The sequence below is a fragment of the Pyrgilauda ruficollis genome, unplaced genomic scaffold (genome assembly GCF_017590135.1).
Source record: "Pyrgilauda ruficollis isolate IOZ18807 unplaced genomic scaffold, ASM1759013v1 scaffold51, whole genome shotgun sequence".
In the NCBI taxonomy this organism is placed as follows: domain Eukaryota; kingdom Metazoa; phylum Chordata; class Aves; order Passeriformes; family Passeridae; genus Pyrgilauda; species Pyrgilauda ruficollis.
In genome coordinates, this window is record NW_024526711.1 from 574,775 (window position 1) to 586,910 (window position 12,136).

Sequence of the window (12,136 nt, forward strand, 5' to 3'; positions counted from 1 at the left end):
ATAAATGATATTACTCTTAAAATATATTTTGAAGCCATGGCTGTGTTTAAAATGTATATTTTTTTTTAAACAAGTGCTAGAGCTAATGTTTTCAGTGACTTCTAACTTCAGAGCTATGAAAGTGTTTGCTGGTAGGCTTCACCCTGCATGTTCCAGCTCTTTGAGGTCCCTGGGGTGGAAATTAATTGGTTCTTCTGATTGAGGGAATTTGGCTCTTGGGTTCTATTTTCATTTAAACTGTGATAATTTGGTAATTTTCTTTTAATAATTGAAATTCTCTTAGATCATCCAAAATTAATTCTTCTATTGGCAAATGAATTATACTGTTTCCTTCCATGTATTTGGATTACATCTGGAGGCCTTAGGTTTTTTTGCTTGATAATGGTTTAAGGTATTGGTTACTTACTTCCAAAATGACCAAATTTCAAGCTTCCACCATAAGCAAAGAAAGTCAGCTTTAAATAACTATTTCCTTTTGTAGCCTTCTAAACTTACTGGACTAAGTCTGAATACCTTTAAGGTCTGTTCTGATGAATCTTTACCCAAGTAGCTGTGGATCACTCAGCTGCATTTTTTTTTTGTTGTACATCTACTTTTATTTTATCAAGGTTATGCATATATATATGTATATTAATCTGACTTTTTTCCATTTCTTTTACCTCAAATGTTACTGTTAAGATGTTACTTCTACCTTATCTGAGCACAGTACCTTAGTATTTAAATCACTGTATAGAGGGGAACTATTAAAGCCTCATCAGTGAACAAAATAAAATTCAAAATTTGGAGTGTGTTTTAATAATGTAGCACTGATGTCAATTCACTTTGTAAGGACAGCTCAATCTGTATGTAGATTTATTTAAAGCTAATAATGTCTTAGTTTTATGTATTATTGAGGAAGTTTCTAGCAAAATTGCTATTTTAACTGAAGTACTTAAAAATATTTTTACAGATTGTTATTCCGAGGAGTCCTTTGCAGGCCAAAGGATTGCTGCTGTCATGCATAGAGGACAAAAATCCATGCATATTCTTTGAACCTAAAATACTTTACAGAGCAGCAGGTAAAGATTTGTATGTTGTATTTGCCAATAAAAGCAACAAGTTTGGGGGTTTTTGCACATATATGCTAATAGTCACAGCTAAAGCAATACTTCAGTAGAAATCTTGACTTGTTTGGTCTCTAGCTATATTGTGGATTGGGTTTTTAGAGGAATTGTGAAAACTGAGTAGATTCTCAAAGTTTGACTGCAAAGAGAAACAAACATTTACCATCTGATTTATGCTCAATTAGCTTTGGAAGTGGAATGCTTTACAGCCTAAGGTTAAAAGAAGAAGTAGAACTAAGAGGTATTATTCTTTATCAAATTACAATATAAATTTAGCAGAATTTGAACTGCTTTCTTGTGGTAACACTAAATACTAAAATAAGTTTCCAGATCAATTTTTATTTTTCCAAAAGAACTGAGCCCCACCATCACCATTTTCTCAAAGTTCAAATTTCTTTGAAATGCTTAATTTCTAAAAATCTTCAAAATCTGCTCATTTAGCTTTCAACCTTATTAGAAAGAAAATGTGATTGTGATTACTTTGTTTTTAGTCATAGTGAACTTTCTGGTTCAGAGTAGTTTTAACAACTCGCTTATATGTAAAGTACTGGAACAGCAGAAATTAACAATGATGGTGTTTAAATTCATTCTAAAAATTAGCTTGTTACTTCTTTGGACTAGAGAAACTTGACAGAACAGAAAACAGATGAAAAATTTTGCATGTGGAGACAGGCAGAGAAATAGAATAAGCAACTGATAAAATAGAACTGAAGCCCTGACCTACCTGTAGCGTTTCCCTGTCCTGTGGCTTTATATGTGAACTATGCTTGATCCATCAGTCCAGTTTATAAGTTGACTCAGTGTTGGCTGAATTTGAGTGACAGACAAAATATTTCTATTTTACTTTGGGTCTTGTGACAGCACTTTTCCATCAGTGCATCCATTTTGTCAGTAAATTTTTCCTCTTCCTAGGGAGACAGTAAGAAAGGAAAAATTTAGAAAATAGACATCAGAACTACAAAAAATTAATAATATAATTCAGGAACAAATAGGATATTTACTGGTAAAACTGCTTATTTGCTTTTATATTTTAAAAAAAGGCCCAGAAATCCCATTAGCAATGTAAATTTAAAAGTGCATCTATTTTTAGTGTGGTGGGTGTGATGTATCCTTAGGGTGCTGCATTGCTTAGGTTCAGTGTTTGAGGGCTTACTAAAATTTGAGGGCTTACTCAAACAGAGCTATAAAACCTCTGTCCATTCATTTAGAGGAAGTAGTTTGAAAAACGAGCTTGAGTCTGAGTCCTGTTAAACAAAGAAAAAAAATTAAGTGTTTTTAAAACAGACCTTTATTTCTCTCCCTTGCCCCCAGTATTTACAAGTCACAAGTATAGACTGTAGAGTTATTAAAATACTTGCTTTCATATTGGCATGAAAGGCTGCACATCAATATCACACAGCTTTTGAGAATATAGGGAGGTTTTTGTATTTGAGGAAATGACTTGTAAAGCAACTACTGGACATTTATTGAACATAAATCAGGCTTGTGATGGAAATGTTGAGTAATGATGTGCTGAAATAGTGTTTAATGTGATGTATGTGCTGGTCAGTAACCAGCTACAGCATTGCTGTTATTGGTAATTTCTGAAGGACAGTGATTTCCTCCTGTATTCTGATGGCTAATTTTCAGAGACTTTACCAATATTTTTTGTCTTAAAATTTCTAAGAACATCAGTTTAGTGGTGTAAGTTGAAATTTATAGTACATTTGCATCAACAAATGTACTATATGTACATTTGACAGGGATGATTGTAACGGGTAACTTCTTTCATCTACATGGATGTTTTATTATTTCTACAATGTAAAGCAGGAATATTTTACTGTATGGAATGGTTTTTATGTTCTCCTATAAAATTGATTTCTCTTAGAGTTCGTTCTTATTCTCCTGGCCACAGTCAGGGTTTCTGGTAATTCCACCATAGAAAACCAGGTGGCCTGGTGAATTCAGGAATGGACCGGGGCTATCATGATTGATAAGATCAAGAGGCAGCAGCAATGAGACACAAGCCTGGTAAACAAGAATAAGATAAATGGTGGAAAGAAGGGTTTTAAAGATGCGACTTTCTTGTATTTCCTAAAGAAAATTTTTACAATACCCCATGTGAGTGTGTTGATTCTAGCAGGAGAAAGAAAATCATATGCATTCAGAAATTGGCTTAGACAGTAAGCTTCAACTATGTCTGTATTTATTGTGTCTTTCCATGAGTGTCTCAAAACAGTACAGGGTTTTCTGAAGGCTGGGAACACGCAGGCTTTCCAAAACAAGAACACAAAATGGTATCAGTTGTCCTCTATTACTTATCTTTTTTTTTTTTTTTTTTCTTTTTAGCATGGTATAATACTGCACCTAAGATTTGGGATCTCATTGTTCCAGATGAAAATAATTTTCTTTATTTCCATGATGATCATTGAATAATGAAATTATATGCCCCTACTATAGCTCTTTTTTTTTTCTTTAGCTTCATGTGAATAGACATGTTTGTTCAGAGAGCTTTGTGACTGATGTTACAGTGGGTGTGTAGGGACTTAGCTGAAAAATTAAGGTGTTAAGGATGTTAATGAGAAAGAAGATTTTCTATCTGTAAAATTAATGTAGGCTTTTGAGCCTCGTCATTTTCCTCTAATGGACTTTTATTTTTTCCTATGAGGCCTCTAAATACTTGTCTCTGATTGTTCAGAGTTGATATATTTGAAATTGCAGTTGAAAAGAAACTGTAGGTGGGATAGTCTTTAAAAGACAGGGTATCTGTCCTTATTCAGGAGGCCTGAAGGTAATAATGCTTTGTTTAAAACAAGCAAGCAAAAAATTAAACTAAAATAATGACAAAAATCCCACTCCTGCTCCATTCCAACCACCAAAAATTTATAACCCTTCTCTGAGTGTTCCTGACAAGTTTTTTTTCTTGTCTTAGTCATATTTGTCTTCACTTATATGTCTGCAAATTTTGTTTATAGCTTCTCCTTTTTGTTTATCATCCCATCAGATAGTTTTACTGAAAGAAACACTCACATATTCCCCATACCCTTATCAATAAGTGGGACTGAACAGGTTTGGTTCTGCCACTCTCAACCTTTGTGGTAAGGTCTGTCTCCCTGTGTGTCCTTCCTCATGGCTTTTCTCTCTTCCTGTTATCCCCTTTTGCATTGTAAAGATCCTTTTCTAGACACCCTTCAAGGAGCAGATGCTTTCTTCTTTCACATAACCATACAAGTGTTTATCAGAAATATTGTGCATGTTAATTTTCCTTCAATTATATTAGGAAGGAGCAAAGAAATGTAAACCTTTCTGAGTAAAAATCTAGAGTTAAATATGCAAGTACACGTGCAAAGAGAGAATTCTGTTGCTATTTAACTTACGAGATCATAATGTTATTGAAAGTGCCGTAGTGATGTCCCCCTAAATGTCAGAGATACTAAGAAAATATCTGAATTAAAAAGGAAAAGGAGCCTTTGATTTATAAAAAGTGTTAACAGGCTGTGCAGTGTCAAGAGAACATAATGATTATGAATCAAAGGAGAAGATGAGTCACCTTGACATTATCAGGTTTAGACATCTTGTGAAGAACCTACTCTGATGTTTTTTGACCTTTTCAGTTTCATTTAATTGTACTATATATGACATTGGTGGTGTAGAAATAAATATAACTTGCATCAGTGGTTGTTATAGAGACAAGGCAGGTAAGATGAGAAAACATGTATTTTCTTTCTGCTATTCAGACTGCTCCTTTAGAAAATGCAACAGATGTTGTAACCTCTTAAAATTGCCCTGGCCCTTTTTCACTGATAATTACAACTTTTTATTAATTGCTGTATTTGAAATCTGTGTTTGAAACATTTGATTTAAAATACTTTATTTCTTTAGTAATAAAGGCTGCTTTGTATGTAAACATTGTTATCCTGGATTAGGTAATTACTATGAAAGAATATTAATAGAATAATTTCATATGCTATTTTTCATCTGTATTACTTGGGAGAGGAGTTTTTGCAAAGCAATCAAGAAAAATACTTCAAAGTTGGAATTTTTTATAAATTTTTGACAAGCTGAATTTTTCATTTAAAATTGTCAGGTATGATGGATGAACTCATTTAATGGACATTTCAGTGCAAAACGGTTCAGCTACAGTAAGAAATTAATTAATTTGGGTAATTGTATGTTATATTTCATTTCCCTAAGTGGATAAAACCACTGCGCAGAGAAAAAACTTTTATTTCTGTATCATGTACACCTTCTAGTTCTTCCTCTGGCTCATCCCACTCCCTTCAAAACCTAATTCATGTCAATATCCTGGGTTTCCAGTCAAAGGTCCTGTGGTGTCTTTTTAAATTTCTTTTTCTCCAGGTTTCATGTAGGTGGCGATTTCATGACAAAGACAGTCATGCAATGCCAATTAGTATAGCTGTGGATTTCATTGTCTTTCAGGATCTCTTTCTGTTGCCTGAGGGTTGTACAATGTGTACAATTCATAGAAACCTGGTCTGCCACTAATGTGCAGTGAGCAACTGCTGGATGTGCAATTCTTTCCCTTACTTTCCCAGCCCTATATTTTTCTAGCCACTTGTTATTCAAAAAATTATTGCAGAACAGGATGTTTGGACTAGGTGATCTCCAGAGGTCACTTCCTGCCTCAGCCATTCTCTGATTCTGAGATATACCTGGTATTTATAGATCATTATCAACAAGAAAAAAGAAAATTGTCTGCCAGGATTGAAAATTATTTGCTACTTCGTTTTTTGAAGTTACATTTGGAACTTGTGAGCCAGGAAGAAACCTAGGTCATTCTACTTGTGTTGGATCTACCATAACAGTGAAGGAAAAATGCTAACCACTTCATTACTGCTATGACTCAGGGAGATTCTTTATTGTTACTTCAAGAAGCTATTTTGTTCAACAGGAACTCAATAATTATTTTATGAGCTATGAAATAAGTCAACAAAAAAAGGCAGAGTGTTTTCCTTATAAATTGTTTCTGTGTATTTAGAAGATTTATTTTTTTCTACTTATCACTAGAATATGTTTCAAGAAGTATTATTTGACTTGCTGGTACATAGACAAGTTCATCTTTAGATCACAACCAGTATTTCTTTTAAAATGTGTTAAATGGATGTCTTTAATCATAGTTTTAGTCATTAAACCAGTCAATGTGTAGTGCATTGGAGCACTGATTCAAAACTAGCACTACTGACCTAACATTTTTCCAGATGAAAACTAGTAAATGAGTCTTGAATGGAGCTATGTTAAATGTCTTAGGACAAGACAAGATGCCTAATTCTTGCCTTCTCTCTTGTTGTGTATTTTTGGTGATTAGGTAACATTTTTTAAAGAAAAAATATTTAGACTTACTTAAAACTGCTATAATCAGAAGTTCTTTCTGACATTCCCTATGTAGGTTCTGAAAACTTTTTACTTCAATTTAAACATAAAACTGCACAGCACCATACTTGGAGCATCAGGAGGATGCTGGCACAGGTGATCCTTTTTGTCTGAGTATTAAAGTATAATTTCAAGACTCTTCTGATGATTACTAGAATAATCAAGATTTCTGATCAATTAGTTGTTACTTGAGATTTTTTTATCAACTGTAGCAGTGTCCATTTCCAAATCTGATGCTGACATTTTGACTTGGTGTACATCAGAACTTATTACTATCTTTTGCATGTGTATATATGCATAATCTTGTTGTGGTATATAACAAATTAAACTCTACACTGAACATATTTGTAACAGTCTAATTAAAAAGAATTTGAATTGCAGCTAAACCTTTGAAATGAATGCTAATACTCAATTATTTTGGTCTAATGCTAATAAAATCACACAATTGTTAGGGATGGAAGGAACCTCTGGAGATCATCCAGTCCAACCCCTCTGCCAAGGCAGGGTGACCTAGAGCAGGTGACACAGGAACACATCCAGGTGGGTTTTGAATTTCTCCAGAGAGGGAGACCCTACAACCTCCCTGTGTTGTGGGGTGTTCAGTGCTCTGCCACCCTCAACATAAAGTTCTTCCTCATATTGAGGTGAAGCTTTTTCTGTTTTTGTTTATGGTCATTGCTCCTCATCCTGTCACTGGGCACCAGTAACATACTCAGTGTAATTTTAGTCTATTATTTTAGATGGCTTCAACAGTGAAGAAAAATTTCAGTGTATGTTTTTATGGGATAATATTGACTAATAAAGGTATCTTTATTATTCTTATTCTGCCCCCTCTCTCTTTTTTCAGTGGAACAAGTTCCTGTAGAGCCCTACAACATTCCACTGTCTCAAGCTGAGGTGCTGCAGACGGGCAGTGATGTGACAATGGTTGCTTGGGGCACTCAGGTCAGTAACTCTCTTAGAAGCTATTTGTCACCCAGCAAAGCCTGGCCTAGGGGGTCGGTGATATTTGCATGCAAGCTCAAGTGCCAGACGTTAAAATGTGTGTGTCTTCCATCACTATATGCTGGGATGAATGTTTGCCAGTGTTTAAATTTCTATAAAACCTGTTTTTTGTTGTGTAAGTTTTTACCCATTTTTGGTTGAAGATGACTCTGGAAGCGTAGAAGAGGTACCTGTGCATCAGGCTAATGATTTTTCTATGATTATGGAAATGATAGATTTAAGAATGGGGCAGTGAGATGTAACTGAGGAGGGCAGTGGGAAAGAAAAGTTCAAAATGGTATGCGGAATGAAAAGTATAGATCTTCATTGCATGATTTAAAGAAGTGTAACCTTGGGGTCCCTTTCTACAGAAAGTTAAAAATGCATGGAACAGTAGGGATTGGTATAGGTTTGATTCTAACAGTTACATTTCAAAGCTGTTCAGGAACATCATTGACAACCCCCCCTGCCTCCCCTCTCCCCCAGCCAAATTAAGGTCTGCAAATATTGAGAAAGCTTTTTAGAAAATACATCTTCGTACATCAGAATTACAGAAAAGAAATTTGAGTCTAGCTTGGACTAATCAGAAGTTGCTATTTTCTTGGCCTAGTTGTATCTGAGAAGCTTTTAGAGGAGAGGAGCTTAGAACTTTTGTGACAATTGTAGGATTTATTTATTTTATTTATGTAGGATTTATTAATGCCCTCTGATCTTTGGGCAACTGACACTGCCTGACCGCGTCCAGGTTGCTAAATTCTGTTGCCTTCAAGATGAAGATGACTTCATTCAAATTGATTATTGGGGATGGTCCTCGGCTTTAACCTCTTAACTATGCCTAGAAGTTGCTTGATGGAGGTCATTTGCTAGTCCAAAACTGCATTGTGAAATGTTCTAACAATAAAGAGAGCACCAGAGTTTATTGGCAACGTCATACTGAGAATTTTTTCTACCTTCATATCTCAGGAGCAAATGTTTCTTGCTGAGATATTTGTGGAGGATAATCTGAGTTGTAACAGTTCTTATTTTCCATGTTGGAGCATTTGCTTGCAAATATTTGTTTTAGAGAAGCCAATGCTTGAAATACATTTTGCTGAAAAGTGTATTATAACCGAATGTCAAGATACAGTTTTGAATGTGTATAGTATTACTTTCTTTACTGTTCTTATCATAATACACCTTATGTAAAGGATGGATATAGATCTGAAAGACTTATATCTACTGTGATTCACTGCTACTAAATAAAAAGATTCCTTGATTGGTGGATAAGGAATAATCTGTATTCCAGTTCAATGATAGCCTCCTGCTAGAGGGGAATACTTCTTTTATTTTAGTAGAATGTTAATTATAGTAATCAGGTAATACAGCATTTGTATTGTTGGTGTTAAACTGTGTGTTGGAAGAACAATAAATGATTATAATGTCGTGCTACTGCTGTATGCTTTGATTATGGGGATCAGGAACTGGATATTTACAGGTAGTAGTAATTACTTTTTCTCCTAGCTGTTCATAAGATAATGCTTTGGAGATGATCACTTGGCTGTGTTTCACTAAATTAGAGGAAGAGTAGTTACTGGGACTACTAGAACTGTTTCTTGGCTTTTTGGCTAAGATCAGATGTGTTGCAGTGTGGCATTTCTGAATGTATTTAATGATTCTTGCTGGATTGCATGGGACTGCTACATTAAAATACATTACTCTGATGTATTTGGGTATTAGCTTAGTTACAGTCCTAACAAAAATCTTCCAAAACTCATTCAAGCTGATTGAAAAAAAAAATAGTGAGGACTGATACTATTCACTGAAAGACACTTCTCTAGAAAGCAAATTTTTTTCTCAGTGATTCTTCAGTGAATTTAGTTTTTGGAGTGGTTCTAAAATACTGGGAATAATTAGGTACTTAATAAAAAAATGCACTAGATACTAAATGGTTATTATTGAATAGAAACATCCCTGCTCAGCATGCTGGTGATATGTCAAATTACTGCTTGTATTCCATATGTGTAATTTAGAGCAATTTGCATAATTTAGATTATTTGGTGATGATACATTGTTTTTTCAGGTGCATGTGATCAAAGAGGTGGCAGCAATGGCTCAAGAAAAGCTTGGTGTGTCCTGTGAAGTTATTGATCTGAGAACCATCTTACCATGGGATACAGAGACTGTTTGCAAGGTAAGGAAATGATGCATATTAATTTAAAAACAAGCTAGGTTATTTAAAAAAAAAACCAAACTACATTTTTTGCTTTGTTTTGTATTTTTTGTTCTGTATCATAAATGCAGAGTACATGCATATTGCATGGACCAGACATTTGCTTTGGCATTGAAAGGGAATTATGTTTCCGGGCTCAAAATAATGTCAGAATACATGTTCTTTATGTTCAGGTGGAGGGTATGATTTAATCAGACTTCTGCCTGCAAATTGCTTTTCCATGATTTCTGAGTCTTCATCTTTCTGACATCCTTGCTGTCTTTGGCAAAACCTTTATCTTTTTTATTTTCTTGCTGTTTTACATTAAGATCTTCATCTAGTTGTAGGTCTGCAGTAATGTGCCTCAGTGTTGTATATCTGTATTTTTAGAAATCAGTGTTTTGATTTAAGCTATATGAATTCTTGGGTTGGGGAGAAAAAGCAGCATTTACTCTTCTCAGACTACCTAGTTTGAAATTCCTGGGTACTAGAAAGTCCTTTTCTTCTTTGTGGAAGTCTTTGATGTCACTGACAGAACACTTGCTGCTTCTGCTAGAGCTGAGTTTCCTTAATCTGGCAAATCCACAGTACTACAGGACCATGGCTAACAACTCCTTGGGTCCTAATTCATGCTGGGCTCACTTGCTCATTTTATGGTCCTAAACAAATTATTCAGGAGATTGAGAAATGTCTGCAGCTTTCTTAGCTCAGGCCTAGTGACTGTAGTGTACTGAGTTAACCACAGGGATGAGAGCAGCCATGGGCTTGGAAAAAGGTGTGTGATTCCATCAAATACTTCCTCTGCCTGCAGTTTCTAATGTAAGGCAATATGGTGTCGTGTGCAGCTAACTCAGATTGTACAGATGTTTAAATAGGGCAGATCAGGCACATACCTGACTCTATATACTTGGAATATCTTGATTGTGTCAACAAGTGTTTTGTCATTCTGTGTTTGCTCAGTAAGGGCCTTGCTTCTGGTCAGGTAACATATAAACACATTAAATATGGTAAAGGGAAAGATGGGCCATTGATCTGCTACTCTATGGCAAAGCTTGCATTTCTCCTCAGTTTTATTGATTTGAGGGACTGCCAGTGGGATGGGATAGAGTAGATTATGGGAGGAAAGACCCATGTTGTGCATTTGCTATTGGCAGTGTTCTGCTGCCTGGTTCTGGATGTGTTACAAATTGTGTACTTACACGTGTAGCTATCAGTTGCCTCATATAAATTTGATGTTCTTGTTGAAGTGTTTTCATTTCTTTGTTTGAAGTGTATTTCTTGTTACTTGGATGTACTTTCTAGCTGTAAAAAATGAAATGTGTTGAGTTACTGTCATCAATATGAAGTGAAATTTTGGCCATAATAAATACTTTATAATCTTTTCTGGACAAGTAAAATGATTTTTTTTTTTAGGTAATTCTTCTTCCTTCTTTGAAGATTCGAGCTGTCATTCTTTGAAAACAAAATATCTCTTTGAAAGAGCACTTAAGTCTGTTTTGTTGGGTTGGACCTGCACTGAAATGCCATGAGGAAAAAATGTAGCTGTGAATAGGAAATGCAGAGCTTTAGTTGTACAATATTTTGCAAATATGTTCTTTAAATTTGGATACTCCATGAAGATTTTGTTCTCATTCTCATGTTCTGTCCTGAACATCTTTTAAGGTAACTGGGACATAAGTAAAAATATCATAGAATAGTTTGAGGCCAAAAGGACTTCAAAGATCATGTAGTTTCAACACTCCTGCCATAGACAGAAGCATCTTCTATTAGATCAGGTTGCTCAGAGTCCCATCCAGTTGGGCCTTGAAAACTTTCAGGGCTGGGGCACCCACAGCTTCTCTGAGCAGCTTGTTCAGTGCCTCACTGCCCTTGCAATGAAGGTGGTTTTTTTTTTTCTAATATCTAATCTAACCCTTCTCTCAGTTTGAAGCTCTTCCCCCTTGTTCTGTCACTACATGCTCTTGTAGAAAGTCTCTTTCCATCTTTATTGTAGGCTCCCTTCAGGTACACGAAGGCTGCAATTAGGTCACCCCAAAACCTTCTCTTTTCCAGGCTGAACAATCCCAATTCTTAGTGTTTCCTTGTAGGAGAGGTTTTCCATCTCTCTAAAAGATGGAATAGATGGACCTGTTGCTTTAAATCTGTTAAAAAGTTTACTATAAAGAATTAAGAGAATCATTTCAAAAATTGTATAGTGCCTGTTGGCTAGGCAGTTCAGCTGTTTATTATAATAAATACCAAACAGTAAATGTTTTTAGTTAGCATTGCTGTTATGTTAGTTTGGCTGTATGCTAGCTGGTCTGATGGGAGAAATGTTAAATTCTCTTCTTCTTTAGATCTTGTCTGTTATGCTCAGCTGAAAATAATTAGCGGTTTGCGTTTGTGCATTAGTTGGTTGCATTATGTAACACTGAAACTTTTTAAATTTAATTTGCATCCTGGACAGTTTTTAAGGTGATTGCTAGTGTAAACAGATGGATGGAACTACAGC

The 12,136-nt window shown here is 35.2% G+C and overlaps 1 protein-coding gene across 1 annotated transcript in view; it reads left to right on the forward strand.

The window, feature by feature from the left end:
- The window catches only part of BCKDHB (branched chain keto acid dehydrogenase E1 subunit beta), a 106,125-nt gene that overhangs the window by 25,219 nt on the left and 68,770 nt on the right, over positions 1-12,136 (forward strand). The window contains exons 6-8 of the mRNA XM_041480409.1: positions 950-1,058; positions 7,321-7,418; positions 9,517-9,627. Coding sequence (XP_041336343.1) covers positions 950-1,058; positions 7,321-7,418; positions 9,517-9,627 — 318 coding nt within the window. The remainder of the gene's footprint in view (positions 1-949; positions 1,059-7,320; positions 7,419-9,516; positions 9,628-12,136) is intronic.